The sequence below is a fragment of the Neoarius graeffei genome, chromosome 25 (genome assembly GCF_027579695.1).
Source record: "Neoarius graeffei isolate fNeoGra1 chromosome 25, fNeoGra1.pri, whole genome shotgun sequence".
Classification (NCBI taxonomy): domain Eukaryota; kingdom Metazoa; phylum Chordata; class Actinopteri; order Siluriformes; family Ariidae; genus Neoarius; species Neoarius graeffei.
Genome location: NC_083593.1, coordinates 20,399,697 through 20,418,612, shown reverse-complemented (window position 1 = coordinate 20,418,612; position 18,916 = coordinate 20,399,697). Strand labels below are relative to the sequence as shown.

At 42.3% G+C, this 18,916-nt stretch overlaps 1 protein-coding gene across 4 annotated transcripts in view; it reads right to left on the bottom strand.

The window, feature by feature from the left end:
* The window catches only part of rxfp2a (relaxin family peptide receptor 2a), a 202,894-nt gene that overhangs the window by 91,230 nt on the left and 92,748 nt on the right, over positions 1-18,916 (bottom strand). For all 4 annotated transcript variants that reach the window (XM_060909647.1, XM_060909646.1, XM_060909649.1 and 1 more), the window contains one exon: positions 12,927-12,998. In XM_060909647.1, coding sequence (XP_060765630.1) covers positions 12,927-12,998 — 72 coding nt within the window. The remainder of the gene's footprint in view (positions 1-12,926; positions 12,999-18,916) is intronic.

Below are 18,916 nucleotides of genomic sequence, written 5' to 3'. Positions count from 1 at the left end.
CCCACTGCCACATCTGAGGCATCTATTTCAATGAGAAAAGGGAGTAAGGGGTCAGGTAAAGTAAGGATAGGGGCTGAAGTAAACCTCACCTTAAGATCTTGAAAACCCTTCTCAGCCTCTGGAGACCAAACAAAAGAGCCAGACCGCTTCTTGGTTAGGTTGGACAGTGATGCAGCCACTGAGCTGAAATTTCTAATGAATTTCCTATTGAAATTTGTAAAACCAAGGAAGCATTGAGCCTCCTTGACAGGAGTGGGCTGAGGCCAGTCACGGACCACTTGAGTCTTCTTGGGGTCCATGCAAACATTCCCCCTGGACAAGATGAACCCCAAAAAGGAAACTTCGTTAACATGAAATTCACACTTCTTGGGCTTCACAAAAAGATGGTTATCAAGAAGGCATTGGAAGACAGCTCTGACATGATGGATATGCTCATGAAGGGACTTTGAGAATACCAGAATATTATCCAGATACACAAAGACAGACCGGTTCAACATGTCCCTCAGGACATTGTTGGTGAGCACCTGGAAGACCTCTGGGGCATTGGTTAACCCAAACGGCATAAGCAAGTACTCATAATGCCCTGTTGGTGTGTTGAAAGCAGTTTTCCATTCATCTCCCTCCCGGATCCAGACCAGATGGTAGGCACTGTGAAGGTCTAACCTGGTGTACAGTGGTGCTTGAAAGTTTGTGAACCCTTTAGAATTTTCTACATTTCTGCATAAATATGATGTAAAACATCATCAGATTTTCACACAAGTCCTAAAAGTAGATAAAGAGAACCCAGCTAAACAAATGAGACAAAAATATTGTACTTGGTCACTTATTTATTGAGGAAAAAGATCCAATATTACATATCTGTGTAGGTGCAATTGGTAATTGAGTGATCAATCTCATTAAATCAATCTCATTAAATCATTAAATTGAATCAGTCTCATTGAATCATTTTCACTGAATCAGTCTCATTGAATCATACCATTGAATCATTCTCATTGAATCGTTTTCATTGAATCAGTCTCATTGAATCATACCATTAATTTTGATGCTTAATAATAAATTATCAAACAGCTAAATTATGGTATATTCCAAATTATTATGATCACTTACCATATTACACAACCTATATGCACCTTGGAATTCTTTGAGGTTGGGTGACTTCAAGGCGTATGGAAGCAACACAGACACAATTTAACAGAATAATTGAATTTATTATAACAAAGATAAAATGAATAATGGCGGTTGAAATATATACAAATATGATATATACTTGATGAGCGTGTGTGTGTGTGTGTGCATGTGTGTGTGTTTATCTGAGGTATGTGTGTCACCATGTGGAAAAGAATTAGCTTTGAGTTGCTAGCTAAGATGTTTTTGTGTGTGTGAGGCCTGGTGACCACGTGTTTCTAAGTAAACAAGAGAGTTAGCTTTGGTTGCTAATTAGACAAAAGAATTAGCCGTATATGGCTAGCTAAGGCCCAAGGATCCTACCTTGTGGAGTTAAGACAAAAGGTGTGTATGTGAGTGTGGAGGAGGGCCGCCACATGTTCCCTTGAGACAATACACTTAGCCCTGGATGCTAATGGGACAAAAGAATTAGCCATAGGCTAATTTCACTAGCTTATAACAGTACTAAATCCACTGAAATCTTGATGTGGTCAAAATACGTGTAATAATGAAATTAAAGTGTTAGCCAGGAATAGAGAGAGAGCATGCAAAGCCTATCTATTAAACAATTGAGAGATTAAAACAAAATAGAACAATCATCAATTCAACATGCTGCGTGTCTACAGTGTAAACAATTAAACCGTTCTTGAGTTTAAATTCACACTACTTCAATAAAGCTAATTCCTAAGACTAGTTTTGCCCAAATGCCAGTCTCTTACTTCAGTATCTTGCTTATTGAGGTATTTCACCTGACGTCACAGGGTCACGTGATGCCCCGGTGTCTGCCATTTTGAACGTCAAGCTAGCTAATGTCAACAACAGTAGCTGGTATGTTACTGTAGCAATGTTTACGTTCAGTCATTTGGATGACTGTTAAAACCTTTCAGTCTCAAGTTTTTCCTTTACTGGATTTACTAGTTTACTGAGCTAGCGCGCGCCGGCCGCCGGGGGGCTAGCGCGCGCCGGCCGCCGGGGAGCTAGCGCGCGCTAGCTCCCAGCTTGCCCGAGCGCGCTAGCTCAGTAAACTAGTAAATCCAGTAAAGGAAAAACTTGAGACTGAAAGGTTTTAACAGTCATCCAAATGACTGAACGTAAACATTGCTACAGTAACATACCAGCTACTGTTGTTGACATTAGCTAGTGCTAACAGCTAGCTGCTGGTGCACTGCTACAACTACACCGACCCTAATAATACAGTTCTTGGTCATTGTCTGGTAACAGCAAATTTATAACGGGCCATATCTCAACAGACTAAGAAGTTATTTCAATAACATTTAATAACATTTTGTTTATCCTGAGGACCGAAAGTAAATGAAAATGTGAACAAACCTTAGCTGTAATAAGATGGCGACCACCGGCTCCAGGGACGACCCGCTGATGTAGGCATGTTACCCAGCCTGACACAAAATATTTTTAGGCATCCAAACTCTTATACGCTTTCAGATCAATACCTGTGTATGGCGATGGGTTTTTAACGACATAGGTATACAGATCATGTGGGCCAAAGTCAGGTAAAGACGAGGGCTTCGTGTACTTCCGTACATCAGTGAGCAATCCTGGTGGAAGCAGGTAAACGTTGTTCTCTAAGTCTGCTAACCTCAATTTTTGCAAATACCTCTCCCTCTGCTCGCCCTGTAAATGCCCTACGTCCAGCGCTCGAAACTAACGGTGTCCCGATGTCCCGGGGACCATAAAAAATGTCATCGGGACACAAAATTATCATATCTGGGACAATCCCGGGACAATGGAAAAAAAATAGATCTAGAAAAAAAGTTCTACATTAATATTATTTACAAAGCCGTAACACATATGTAGACATTCACCTAATTTGACAATTTTAATTTTAAAACGTTAACAGCGAAAAATACATAGTAGCTACACTTTCGATGCACCTGCATCCGTAGGCTACAGAGCAGCGCATTCTGTTCTAGAATCTTCGGCCGGTGTCCGCATTATATGGACTTGGAATGGAATTGCTACCGCACACGCTGCGCCGACTCTTGCCAGAACAAAAATGCTTAAGTGGTTGAAGCGGACCGACCGTGGGGAAGAAACTGAAAGCCCAGATATAACGTCTCCGGGACCTTCAGGATCCAAAGTGTCATCGCCTGGTCTGCAGGCAACGCTAGCAACTGAATGAACTTAATGAACACTGTTAGACACGTTATAAAATACAACAGGAATGATGTGGATGATATTGACGGAAGATAGCGTTCAACAGAATAAGTGAGTTTTCTTGGTGTCTTTCTAGTTCAGAAAGTTTAGTCAGTCAGCAGCACAACTAGGCTCGGACCTGGCACCATGCTGATGTTGCTAACATTTGCACCCGGCAGCGAAAGTTCATAAAATGGATAACGGAAAGTTCATAAAAATGGATAACGGAAAGTTCATAAAAATGGATAACGGAAAGTTCATAAAATGGATAATGGAAAGTTCATAAAAATGGATAACGGTAATGGATAACGGAAAGTTCATAAAAATGGATAACGGTAATGGTGAAAATTATAAGTTGGCCTTATAAGTGCCAACAGATATTCAAGGTATAAGTAGATGAAATGAACATAAAAGGGGTCTTATTTTCAACTAAAGTGTACTGCAGATGTAGGGAGTTGAAACATTTTCTGAATGAGCTAGTTGGCCCCTTTAAATAAACAGGTATCTATTCATACAGTGAGATCGCCAAAGTTTAATAAACTGAAAATGCAATAACTGTAATTTTGAAGTAGATGATGTATAGGACATGTGTCGCTTGTGTCTTGTGACTTATTGTAAAAATGATATAAAGGGTTCAAAATCGCATAGTTACAAATATAATAGTAACTTCATATGATGGGCGGCACGGTGGTGTAGTGGTTAGCGCTGTCGCCTCACAGCAAGAAGGTCCTGGGTTCGAGCCCCGGGGCCGGCGAGGGCCTTTCTGTGTGGAGTTTGCATGTTCTCCCCGTGTCCGCGTGGGTTTCCTCCGGGTGCTCCGGTTTCCCCCACAGTCCAAAGACATGCAGGTTAGGTTAACTGGTGACTCTAAATTGACCGTAGGTGTGAGTGTGAATGGTTGTCTGTGTCTATGTGTCAGCCCTGTGATGACCTGGCGACTTGTCCAGGGTGTACCCCGCCTTTCGCCCGTGGTCAGCTGGGATGGGCTCCGGCTTGCCTGCGACCCTGTAGGGCAGGATAAAGCGGCTAGAGATAATGAGATGAGATGAGACTTCATATGATAATATTAACCACTGGTTATTTCAGAGAGGAAAAAAATGGGGACACTATTGCTTCCATTCAGGACAATACAACACAGAATTCGGGACCACTGGGGGACACAAAGAAAAAAAGTTAATTTCGAGCCCTGCCTACGTCACTGGATAGTGAAGGTGTTTTCTGCATCTCGCTCCTTTTTCTTTTATGTTTTTTCATTTGTCGCCTTCCTCGCATTCAAACTGATTCGAGCCGTGCCATCCAAAATGGCAGCATCACATGACTTGGTCACGTGGGTGAAATACCTCAATAGCAAGATTATGGAGATATGTTCCGAGACTTTTGGAGTTTCACCGTTGCGAAGGCTTCCGTGAAGCACAGAGAATTTCTTGGTCCGACGCGTGGTCGCTTGTGATGAAAAGAAAGTCTCTGATCAGACAATGTGCACAGCTTTTTAATTAGAAGGATCCGGTCGCTTCTAAACTTTAAATTAAAACTGCTTTGGGCAGCAGTTTAGTAACGTTACTGATAGACAAACAAAACCGGTTGTAACTCTATCTGAGTTTAAAATCACGCGATTCGAGAATCTACCGTGGCCAAAGGTGAAAGGAAAGCGCAAAACTCTGATTCTTGAGGAAAAGAAAAGATGTCTTTATCTGGTTTGCTCGGCAGAGCAAATCTCTTTGTGTTTAGACAGCTTGAAGTCCAAGACGGAAAGAGGAAGTATGGCGGATTTCCGGGTCCCTTATGGAGTCGTGGAGGAAGTGACGTAGATGATCCCGCCCACACGTGACGTAGGTCAACGCGGAGGTTGGCTGATGGGAAATGTAGTTTCTTAAATGGACTGTGTGTACCTACATCTGTGAGTGGCAAAAGTATGTGAACCTCTAGGATTAGCAGTTAATTTGAAGGTGAAATTAGAGTCAAGTGTTTTCAATCAACGGGATGACAATCAGGTGTGAGTGGGCACCCTGTTTTATTTAAAGAACAGGGATCTATCAGAGTCTGATCTTCACAAGATTAGAGATAGATTAAATTAGATAAAACTTTATTGATCCCTTTGCGAGGGTTCCCTCAGGGAAATTAAGATTCCAGCAGCATCATTACAGATAGAGAAAAGAAATAGAGAAAACTTCTAGATAAATTAAAATAAATTAAGTATTTACATATACAAATATAAAAGAATAAGATATGGGGAAGAGAGGAATGGGGAGAGGGGAAAGGGGGGAGAAGTGGGGTTAGGGTAAGTGTGTGTGTGTGGGGGGGGAAGCAGGAAAGATATTGCAATTTATATTGCACATTATATTGCACATTGTCTGGTATTGCTTATTGCTAGGCTAGGCTACTGCTCCTTCCCGTCCTCTGTCCTCCTGTTACCCCTCCTCCCCCCCAGAGAGGAGTTGTACAGTCTGATGGCGTGAGGGACAAAGGAGTTTTTGAGTCTGTTCGTCCTGCACTTGGGAAGGAGCATTCTGTCACTGAACAGGCTCCTCTGGTTGCTGATGATAGTGTGCAGAGGGTGACTGGCATCGTCCATGATGTTCAATAGTTTGTCCATAGACCTCTTCTCTGCCACCATCACCAGAGAGTCCAGCTTCATGCCGACCACAGAGCCGGCCCACCTGATCAGTTTGTCCAGCCTGGGTGTGTCCTTCTTGGATGTGCTGTCCCCCCAGCACACCACGGTGTAAAACAGGACACTGGCGACCACAGACTGATAGAACATCCACAGGAGTTTCCTGCAGATGTTAAAGAACCGCAGCCTCCTAAGGAAGTATAGCCTGCTCTGTCCCTTCCTGTATAAGTGATTGGTGTTGCAAGTCCAGTCCAGCTTGCTGTCCAGCCACAGCCCGAGGTACTTGTAGGAATCCACAGCCTCCACCTCGACTCCCTTGATCAGAACTAGTCGTGACCTTGGTCTGGACCTCCCAAAGTCAATGACCAGCTCCTTGGTCTTTGAGGTGTTGAGCTGCAGATGGTTCCTGTTGCACCACACAGCAAAGTCCCTCACCAGTCTCCTATACTCCTCTCTGTCATCACTGATACACCCAACGATGGCTGTGACATCGGCAAACTTCTCAATATGACACAGCTCCGAGTTGTAGCAGAAGTCTGCGGTGTACAGGGTGAAGAGAAGAGGGGCCAGCACCATGCCCTGGGATGCTCCAGTGCTGCTAATTACAGTGTCAGACGTGATGTCCTTCAGCCTGATGTACTGCGGCCTGTCAGTGAGGTAGCTGGAGATCCAGGTGACCAGGCAGGGGTCCACTTGCATCCTGTTCAGTTTGTCCTGAAGCAATAGGGGCTGGATGGTGTTGAAGGCACTCGAGAAGTCCAAGAAGAGGATCCTCACTGTGCCATTTCCCTTATCCAGATGCGAGTGGGCTCGGTGTAGCAGGTAGAGGATGGCGTCTTCCACACCAACACCTGCCCGGTACGCAAACTGCAGACAGTCCTGGGCATGCTGTACATGGGGTCTGAGGAGGCTGAGGAAGAGCCGCTCCAACGTCTTCATCAGATGTGAAGTGAGTGCCACCGGTCGGAAGTCGTTCAGCTCGCTGGGCCGATTCTTTTTGGGAACTGGAACGATACATGATGTCTTCCAGAGGGTTGGCACTCTCCCCAGCTGCAGGCTGAGGTTGAAGATGCGTTGGAGTGGTTCACCCTGTTCAGCAGTGCAGGTCTTCAGTAGTCGTGGACACACCTTGTCCGGGCCTGCTGCTTTCCTGGGGTGAAGCTTCCTCAGTTGACCTCTGACCTGATCTGCAGTAATGCATAGAGGAGTCTGTGTTGAGGTGGGGGAGGATGGGGAGGAGGGGGCTGCTGTGATGACTGGGGGGAGGTGTGTTGAGGGAAGAAGGAGAGATGGCTGCAGTGAGGGAGAGGGTGGGGGGGACGTGGGCTGGTTGAACCAATTGAAGAAGTCATTCAACTCGTTCGCCCTCTCCACTGTCCCCTCAACGACTCTGGTCTTTGTATTGTGGCCTGTGATTGTTTTCACACCTTCCCAGACCTCCCTCATGCTGTTCTCCTTCAGCTTCTGCTCCACCTTCCTCCTGTAGCTGTCCTTAGCTTCCCTCACACAGCGTTTCACCTCCTGCTGTGCTGCTTTCATCTCCTCCCTATCCCTGCTCCTGAAGGCGGCCTTCTTCCTGTTGAGGGCAGCTTTGACTTCCTTACCCATGGCTTGTTATTAGGGTAACACCGTACAGTCTTAGCGGGGGAGACCACATCTGCACAGAAGTTGAGGTAATCTGTCAGACAGTGTGTCAGCCCCTCTATATCCTCACAGTGTGGGCTAAGCAGCACATCCCAGTCCGTGATGTCATAGCAGTCTCTGAGGGCATCTTCAGGGGACCACCTCCTGATGGAGCTAGTTGTTGCAGGCTGCCTTTGAACCAGGGGGGTGTACTTCGGCTGTAGAAGAACCAGGTTGTGGTCAGACTTCCCTATTGGGGGGAGGGGTGTGACTCTGTATGCATCCCTCACATTAGCATACAGCAAGTCAATTGTCCTGTTGTTCCTTGTTGGACAGTCCACAGCCTGGTAAAAAGCAGCCAAAGTAGAGTCCAAAGTAGCGTGATTAAAGTCCCCAGAAATGATGATAAATGCCTCAGGGTGCTGTGTCTACAGCCTTGCTGTGACAGAGTGAATCCCCTCACATGCAGTGGCTGTGTCTGCCCTCGGAGAGATGTAAACACAGATGGTGATCATGTGACTGAACTCCCTAGGCAGATAATATGGCCGCAGGCTAATGGCTAGCAGCTCCAAGTCCAGGCAACATAAAACTGTCTTTACGGATATATGTCCCGGGTTACACCAGTGGTTGTTAACATAAATGAAGAGTCCCCCACCTTTGCTTTTCCCACATATGTTAGTGTCTCTGTCGGCTCTCACAGCAGTGAATCCCCGCAGGTCCATGTTAGCATCTGGTACAAGGTGTGTTAGCCATGTCTCCGTAAAAATAAATAAGCTGCTCTCCCGATAAGTCCGCTGGTTGTTCAGAGCGGAAAGCTCGTCGACTTTATTCAGCAGCGAGTTCACATTCCCCATGATAACGGAGGGAATGGATGGTTTGTAGCACCGCCGGTTGTCCGCTAGCCTAGCCTTTAGCTTAGCCCCGGCTTTGCAGCCCCTGGGTTTCCTCCTCAGCTCCACCGGGATGGGATGTCGTATCCCGGCTCGTCCAATTGTTTTCAGGGCCAGCAGCTCCTCTCTTGAATAAGTGAGAAAACTGGCTCCTGGTTGCGTGTTAAAGGTAAATATATCCATGTTATATAAGTAATATATAAGTATATAAGTCTTCGTAAAAAGAGCCAAAAAGTAAAAAAAGGTGGAAAAAAAGAGGTTTAAAGAGCTAAAAACTACAGAGCTACTGGAGAGGCAGCCATCTCACACAGTGCTCCAAACAAGCTCCACAACACATGTTTGTGGAAGTGTATCATGGCATGAACAAAGGAGATTTCTGAGGACCTCAGAAAAAGCATTGTTGATGCTCATCAGGCTGGAAAAGGTTACGAAACCATCTCTAAAGAGTTTGGACTCCACCAATCCACAGTCAGACAGATTGTGTACAAATGGAGGAAATTCAAGACCATTGTTACCCTCCCTAGGAATGATTGACCAACAAAGATCACTCCAAGAGCAGGATGTGTAATAGTCAGTGAGGTCACAAAGGACCCCAGAGTAACTTCTAAGCAACTGAAGGCCTCTCTCACATCAGCTAATGTTCATGAGTCCACCATCAGGAGAACACCAAACAACAGTGGTGTGCATGGCAGGGTTTCAAGGAGAAAGCCACTGCTCTCCAAAAAGAACATTGCTGCTTGTCTGCAGTTTGCTAAAGATCATGTGGACAAGCCAGAAGGCTATTGGAAAAATGTTTTGTGGATGGATGAGACCAAAATAGAACTTTTTTGGTTTAAATGATTAGCATTATGTTTGGAGAAAGGAAAACACTGCATTCCAGCATAAGAACCTTATCCCATCTGTGAAACATGGTGGTAGTATCATCACTGTTTGGGCCTGTTTTGCTGCATCTGGGCCAGGATGGCTTGCTATCATTGATGGAACAATGAATTCTGAATTATACCAGCGAATTCTAAAGGAAAATGTCAGGACATCTGTCCATGAACTGAATCTCAAGAGAAGGTGGGTCATGCAGCAAGGCAATGACCCTAAACACACAAGTCGTTCTACCAAAGAATGGTTAGAGAAGAATAAAGTTAATGTTTTGGAATGGCCAAGTCAAAGTCCTGACCTTAATCCAATGAAAATGTCGTGGAAGGACCTGAAGCGAGCAATTCACGTGAGGAAACCCACCAACATCCCAGAGTTGAAACTGTTCTGTACAGAGGAATGGGCTAAAATTCCTCTAAGCCGGTGTGCAGGACTGATCAACAGTTACCGGAAACATTTAGTTGCAGTTATTGCTGCACAAGGGGGTCACACCAGATACTGAAAGCAAAGGTTCACATACTTTTGCCACTCACTGATATGTAATATTGGATCATTTTCCTCAATAAATAAATGACCAAGTATAATATTTTTGTCTCATTATTTAACTGGGTTCTCTTTATGTACTTTTAGGACTTGTGTGAAAATCTGATGATGTTTTCGGTCATATGTGATGAGTCATGGAATCCACGGACACATGTCGGCAGAAACGAATCCGAGAAAATTGCAAAAGAAGCATTAATTAATTAATGCTTCTTTTGCGATTTTCTCGGATTCGTTTCGGCCGACATGTGTCCGTGGATTCCATGACTCATCACATATTTATGCAGAAATATAGAAAATTCTAAAGGGTTCATAAACTTTCAAGCACCACTGTAGATTGTCACTCCCTGAAGCAACTCAAAGGCTGAAAACATAAGGGGTAAAGGATAACAGTTTGTCATGGTAATTTTGTTCAGCCCACAGTAGTCAATACAGGGTCAGAGACTGCCATCCTTTTTGCCAACGAAAAAGAACCTAACTCCCACAGGAGAAGATAAAGGACAAATGATTCTGGCATCTAGGGAGTCCCTGATATACTCCTCCATAGCCTTGGTCTCAGCAGGCAAGAGAGAGAAGATTCTACCCCATGGAAGAAAAGTTCCTGGAAGGCAGTCAATGGCACAATCGTAAGGCATATGAGGAGGCAGTGATGTGGCTCTTTTCTTACTGAAAATCTAATTCAGGTCTTGATACTCAGAAGGGACTCGGGACAGCTCAAGAGGACTAGGAGACTTAGGGATGGGGCAGAGACTCTAGAGAGGAGACAAGTAGCTTGGCAAGTGGGACCCCATTTGGCCACAGTTCTTGAAGACCAATTGATGCGGGGACTATGGTGAGACAACCAGGGAAAACCAAGCACTATGGGGAACTTGGGAGACTGAATAAGGTTAAATTGGATCTTTTCATGATGACTTCCATCTATGAACATAAGAAGAGGTGCAGTAACGCAGTCAATGGCACCTTCTCCCAAAGGTCTTCCATCAAGGGTGGTCACAGTGAGAGGATAGTCTAGGTTGGTTACAGGGAGGTGAAGGTCATTGGCTGGGGAGGAATCCATGAAGTTACCAGTTGCACCAGTCTCTACGAGGGCCTGCAGAGTGTGGTGTTGCTGGAGTCCCCAGAAAATCATGACCGGTATCTGCAGGCATGTGGTAGAGGCTGTGGGGGTAAAGGTCACTCCCATCACAGTACTCCCCCTCCTGGATGGGACTGCACTTTTCCCTGAAAGCTCGGGGTATGATGAGCGAAAGTGGTCCAGCTTCCTTTAATAGAGCCTCTCAGTCAAAAGGGATTAATGATCCAAAAGTGGAGTCTGGTTGGTTGACACAAGAACTTATTGTCATGTTTGTGTACAGCAAACAAGCAAGTCATTAAAACCAAAAAGTATACTCAAAAGAAATGGACATAGAAACCACTCAATGGGATAGATCCTTACATGCTAACAAAGAAGGATTTTTCCCATGAGTTGGAAAATCATCCATTTGTTGAATTCCCCGATATCTCAAACTACCTGGTGCTGCAGACATCGTTCTACATGGGCAAACAGATGAAAACTTGGGAGAGCATGGAGGCATACAAATTTTTATATGTGGCTGAGTTAAAGATCTGGGGATCAAGACACTACAAGATAAATCCTGTACCGTATTATTGATGGGTGGATAAGTAGCATTTTTGGGCTTTGTATGCATCTTTGTGATGGTTGCTAGGATGCTACAAATTTTAGTATCGGGTGTAAACAAACCACAGCTGCTTGATTCTCAATACTCCCTGCTCTTCTCTTCCAGCTAAATCAATCATTCATAAAGATCCACAGAACACAGAAACATCTTTAAATATGTGAGTATTACAGGCATTATATATGCGTTAGTTTACAAAATGGCGAAAATGATCAAACAGTAAACAGAAACACATCTGAGGACTGAAGCATCTCCTGAATTTCAAAACTTCACTAAATAACAGAAAATGATGAGATAAGTCATTTGCGAATCCAAACAAAATAAATCAGAGGATTTTACAAACCTTTCATGAAGTGATCACTGCAAACTTGAGCATTCTTTGACTCAGCTCCCTTCCTTCACAGTGAAAGGTTCAAGAGCCACCTTTCTTGTCCTCTTTTGGTAAAATCCTTTGCTTACCCTTTTTTATCACTTCACGGGGAACCCAGAAGAAACTTTTAACAGTTTCACGGTTTGTTTGATTCGAACAGCCCAAAACAACACAAGTATAGGGCATTTTAACAACTAGCAAGGTGCCCCAGTGAGAGTAACTCTTTGTGAACAGTCAGCTCAGCTGACCACCACTTCATGTCTTGAATATCTAATGAGGCGGATGTGATGTCGGATGCAACCCAGCAATTGTACCCTACTAAAAATTAGCTTCAACTTGAAAAAAAATTGCGGCCCACTAAATGGTGCTTTGTGGCCCAGTAATGGGCCACAGCCCAGTGGTTGAGAAACACTGCCCTACACCATTCAGCACAGACACTCAGACATTGAAATAGATTGAGCAGATCAACAGTGAACATGTTGGCTGTGGGGAACCATTTCACAGTTTCAACAAGGGACTTTTTTTTTTTATTAAGGGGATTCAAGTTCTCTAAAAACTGGGAGGTGAGCTACATGGGGGAAAAAAGTTTAAATACTGTATGTCTGTTCTAATAGAAAAGACCTGTAGTGGTGGCTGATGGAGCTGTATTCCTATCCAGTGGAATTAATCATCCCAATTTAATAACTACAGATGACTAAAAGTTGTTTTTTTTTAATGAGATGGCAGTGACACAATAATCAACAATGATAAATCAAAGCACTGAGAAGCTACACTTCAGCACCCCAACAAGGTGAAAGCAGATGTGATGAAAATCTAAAAGGAATTATTAAAGTGCTTACTTCCAGAATTTACTCAAAACATTATAAGCCATTTCAGGCCAAACAAATTGTCATGAGAGACACCCTGACCCCCCCCCCAAAAAAAAAAAAAAACACAGCTAACACAGCTCAGTACAGCATTACACCTGAGCAATCCCAAATATATCATGATCAGATGAAAGTATTAATCAAGAGGCGATGACTACTCACAGAAATATTAACGACTTGAGACCAATGAACATGTCGTAAGAGATACTCCTCAGGGGATTGTCATCCAGGACTCTGAAAAGAAAAGTTTTCAGACATGATTCTTCAATATTAGCACTTTGTCTGTTAAAAGTGTATGTTCTTAGTAAAGTAAGCAAAGTAGAATAACTCTTAGTAAACCTTTGAGGTTTCTTTGGTTGTTTCCCTGGGAGAACCCTTAAAAGGGCTATGTAGAAACCTACAAATCCCATTTCCAGAAAAGTTGGGATATTTTCCAAAATGCAATAAAAACAAAAATCTGTGATTTGTTAATTCACACGAAACTTTACTTAATTGACAAATGTACAAAGGAAAGATTTTTAGTAGTTTTTACTGATCCATTAATTGTATTTTGTAAATATAAATGAAGTGAGAATTTGAGTCTGGAATTAGGGTTTGGACAACAGAGGGTTTCCCTATAGAGAGAACCCTTTTTAGAAGCTATGAAACCTTAAAGAACAATTTTATAAGACAGCTGCTCATGAAAAATGCTTCTTGTATAATATAGTGTACAAATTTAAATGTTTATGTGACTTGAGGTTGATAGTCTTACAGCTTAACTGTGGATATTTATCACTAATAATACTAAAAATAAGTAAGGAATTAAACATAGTTCTGTCATAGGAAAGTAATCCACGCCAGGGTAGTATGATATGGTCCAGTGTTAAACTGGAGGTTGAGTACCACCAAAGTGGATTATTGTCCCATAACAGCACATCATGAATTAAATTTAATGAACAACACTCTGTGCTTGTTTTTAACCACATATAGTTGCTATTGATGATGAGGCAAATTACCCTGCTTTTCATGAATATTGGCATCCCTTGTAAAGATGAGTAAAAAGGGTTAGAAAAAATCCACCTTTTGGTGAAGTCGCTTCATCTCACACTGAAAAAATGAGAAAAAGCCAACCTTTAATTGAAATACATTTATTCAGAGAAAAACAAATCCCTCAGCAGGAAATAATAATTTTCAACAAAAACACATGTGCCACTATTATTGGCACCCCTGCATTTAATACTTTGTACAACCTCCCTTTGCCAGTAAAACAGCATTGAGTCTTCTCCTACATTTTATAAGGTTGGAGATACAGAGCATGGCATCTGAGACCATTCAGCTTTACACAATCTCTCCATATCATCCAGGGTCAGCCCTTTCTTGTGCATTCTCCTATTCAGCTTACCCCACAGGTTTTCAATGGGGTTCAGGTCAAGGGACTGAGATGGTCATGGCAGAAGTTTGATTCTGTGATCAGCTAACCACTTTTGTGTTGATTTGGACATATGCTTGTCCTGTTGGAAGATCCAATGACAACCCAGATTTTTATTTAAAATGTCCTGGTTTATCATGGCGTCCATGATGCCATGTACCCTAACAAGGTTTGCAGGGCCTGTGGAGGAAAAACAGCCTCAAAACATCACAGAATGTCCACCATATTTTACAGTTGGGATTGGGTTCTTTTCATTACAGCTATGCTTCTTTTTACATCAAACCTACCTTGAGTGTTTTTGCCAAAAAGCTGAGTTTTTATTTCATCAGACCATAGAACATTGTTCCAGTCAAAGTTGTAGTATCATTTCACAAACTCCAGGTGTTCATGTTTGTGGTTAACTGACAGAAAAGTTTTTTTTGTAGCACACCTTATAACCTGTTGGCATGGACATGGTGTCTGATGGTGCTTTTGGAGACTTGGAAACCCCAAGATTTTACTTTTTTCTTCTAATTCAGCAACAGTGATCCTTGGGGATTTTTTTTTTTTTGCCCCTCTTACCATCCTCCTCACTCATGGGGGGGGGGGGGGGGGGGGGGTGTTTAAAATAAGATTGGGTCCTCTTCCAGGCAAGTTTGTAATGGTTCCAGTTGGTGTCCACTTTTTTTTAAATTATTGCCCTAACAGTAGAAATGGACATTTTCAGGTGAGTAGCTATTTTTTATAACCATTCCCTGATTTATGAAGGTCAACATCTCCCTCGTTTGGTTTGTGTTCTCTTATCTTTCCCATATTGATGGATAACTAAGGGAATTTGGCCTCTGTGTCACTTTGTATTTTTACCCCAGTAAAAGTAATGGACTACAGCTTAAAAGTTCCTACACACTCCAATCAATTCAAAAATGTACAATTTAAATGGGAAGCACATTTCAGTTACATTGTGTTGACTAACATTTCCAGGAGTTCCAGTAATTGTGGTACATGTGTTTTTGTTGAAAATAATTATTTCTTGATTAAGGATTTATTTTTCTCTGAATAAATTTATTTCAATTAAAGGTTGGATTTTCCCCTTTTTTCAGTGTGGGATGAAGCTACTTCAACAAAAGGTGGATTTTTTTCTAACCCCTTTTATTAATCTTTACAAGGGGTGCCAATAATTGTGGAGGGCACTGTAGTTCTTATTATCACTTTTATTATAACAACCATAAGCAGTCATTCCCTCACCAGCCTCTCCTTTTCTCTGAACTTCATAAGACAAAAAAGTACCTTGTCATTTTACTGAGATTTTCCAACTGCAGAAACTTAGTGACTGTTCCAAAGTACTGACACTCAAAGACATAAATTTTATGTTTTAAATAAAAAAATATACATTTTAAAATGTACATTTTAAAACATCTCACAATATATCATCTCACCATTTACAGCAATTATATGTATTTATTTGTTAAATAACAACACATTTTCTTCAGCCATTATTTTTCATTAGCCTTAGATTGTGCACAGTATTAATATAAACCATCATTTACACAGTTGTACAGTATATAAATGTTTGGCCACCCCTTGTTGATTTATGAAGTGAAAAGAAGTAAACAACCTCTGTTGCAAACTCTCAAAAAAAGATCTACAAATGATTACTTTATGTTTGATAAACAATAGGAAAAAATGGCATGTGCAAAAGTTTGTACACTCTTCTAGTTGTAATGTCTCAGAGTTTGTTTCACTTGTTGAGCCTTAATTAACTCATTAGAACTTGTTCAGCAGGTTAAGAATGTCATAAATTCTCTGACTCTTCAAAACTTGTTTTAACACTCAACAATCATGGGCAGCTGATTGAGGATCTGAAAATGGAGCTAATACATGCCGACAAAACACGGGAAATCTATCAAAAGATATCAAAACACTTCCAGTTTGCTGTTTTCACTGTGTCACTAAGAAATGGCAGTTTATGGCAACTGTGGAAGTCAAGACAAGATCTGGAAAACTTTCAGAGAAAACTGCTGACCAGAAAGGCAAAGAAAAAACATCCTTTTCTCAGTATCAACTTCTACAGCTGGTCTTGGCTTGAAAGGCACTTTATTTCATAGGTCTTCTGCAGCTACTAGTTCTCAATTTAGCACTGAGGAACTACTCTCATTTTTAACTTCATCTAAAAAATTCTCACAGACCAAATATTTTGTTTAAAACAATTAACTCCCTTGTCAACATTTGTCTGACTTATGGCCCTGAAATGTATGTGGAATTGTGTGTGTGTGTGTGTGTGTGTGTGTGTGTGTGTGTGTGTGTGTGTGTGTGTGTGTTTTAAATTATTTTACTAATAACATAGAAAGCATTAGGCCTTATTTTGCCAGCCCTGTGATGGGATCCTCTCTCCATCAGGCATGCACAGACACATTTAATTGCTGTGAACCTGTCAGACTCTCCAGCTGTAAAGATATAGTCTCTTTTATGAAACCTACTCCATCTGCCCTTGATGTAATGATAGAGAAATTTGTTTGGCATGCTTGGAATTGGTACAAGCTGGTCTGATTGCTACTTGTTCTTGACACTGGAACAGGCAGGCTGTTCTGATTGCTACTTGTTTTGGTTAGTTAAGTCCTTGAGATTTATCTTCACTCGCACATTCTGCTCTCTGCTTAATGAGTGTTATGTTGACCAGTAATGTCTTTCTTCTTTTCATAAGACTATGATCCTGACGGGTGATGTAATGATACATAATGTCTAACGTCTTTCATAAAGTAGTGTAGTCAAAACCAGTGATGCACTGCTTCATCAACCATTTACATTATGCATAGATAACTTATCTTCATCAATCACATCATCATCATCATCATCATCATCATCATCCAATCATATACGTAGCTACAACACACTCTTGAATGTGAATATATACTCATGTTTGTCCTACAATAAACTGAAAAAAAGAAAAAATCTCTGAGCAGCTCTGTCTCTGTCAGTGACTGTTCGCTCCTGGATCGATCCGTGAAGCAGAATCTCCCGGATATCCATGAGGCAGACTCTGTTAGGCGGCAGAGGTCTACATTCCTAGATCACACTTTGTCAGTTCAACCTCCTTTGATACAGACAGATCAAAATCTAACATATAATCAGTTCAAAACTTTTTAAAGTAACATTTGTTGTCCTGCAGTTTAGTGTTTTATCCATTATTAATTCCTCACTAGTTACACTCTTAGAAGGAATATGTAGAAAAATTACACAACTTATGTGTAGCACTTTCATTCACACATTTCGTGGAATATGTTAAAGAAAATTGTGTAGGAGGAATTCAGCTTTTTTCCACACAGTTGTGTAGTTTAAAAATTAACACAGCCTGTGAACTTGCTTACAACATTCAACACAATATGCGTAGACTGATCTTCTCTATACAAGTTCAGTGTCAGTTTTTTTTTTAATGCATGAGCTATTTGGTTTAGCTGAGCAGCAGCCAGCCTGTAGTCTGATAATGACATTGACTTGCCATTTTGTTTTCATTTTATTGTACACTGTTGTACATAAAATATCATATGTTGTTCAGTGTTCTCCTGATGGTGGATTCATGAACATTAACATTAGCCAATGTGACAGAGGCCTTCATTTGCTTAGAAGTTACCCTTTGTGACCTCGCCGACTATTAAGCGCCTTGCTCTTGGAGTGATCTTTGTTGGTCGACCAATCCTGGGGAGGGTAACAATGGTCTTGAATTTCCTCCTGTTAGGACTGGGACTGTTTTGGCCTCTAGAGGCTGCTGTTATTTCCTTATCTTGTCATGTTTGTTTTGGCCTCTAGAGGCCGCCACTGTTTCTGTGTTTTGTGTTTTTGTTTTGACAGCCATGTGCCTTTGTTTTTCCATGTGCCTTGTGCCCCGCCTAGTCCTCATTATTGTCACCTGTGTCCTATTTAGTTTGTGTATATATACTTCCTCAGTTTAGCCTCTTGTCATGGAGTCTTTGTGCTGTTATGTTTAGCTCCAGTAACCTCTGTTCCGTGTTCCTCGCCTGTGTCTTTGTGGTTTTTGTACTTTACTTTCTTTTGGACTTTTTTGGACTTTGTGTTTACCATTTTTGGATCTTCTGAGCGTTTGTATTTTTGCCTCTTCTTTTCTGGTTTTTGGCTCTTTGTTTCGACTTTGAACTTTTGGTTTTTTCCTGGTTATCTTCTGAGCGTTTGGATTATACTTTTGTTTTTGCCTTGGATTGTAAATATTGTAAATAAACTGTTTTTCTACTCTACTTTCGCCTCACTCCTCTGCACTTGAGTCATTCCCCTGGTGGCCTAGTGGGGGTTTGCTGGATCACTACACCAGTGACCCGGGTTCGATGACCGACTCAGCAGAGGCGTCTTCAACGGTCTACCCAGCTAACCTTCAGGGAATTATGGCTGCTTTAACACGCTTCGGAGCTACCATGGACACTCATGGACGAACACTTGCAAGCCAACGTGAGGCCCTTGCTCGCCACGAGGTACTGCTTCAGCAAATTGGGAAAACCCTGGCACAGCTGACTCCTCTGCCCGCATCTCCTCATCCTGATCCAGCTCCTGCTCCACCATCTGCTCCCGCTCCAGTGCCTCCCGCCACGCTGTCTCCTTCACCTTGCGAACCCAGCCTTCCTGCACCACAGAGGTATGACGGCAAGCACGGTGAGTGCCGGGAGTTCCTTACCCAGTGCCAACTCACCTTTGAGCTCCAGCCTACCACCTACACTACGGATCGCCGCAAGATTGCCTTTGTGATAACCTTGTTAGCTGG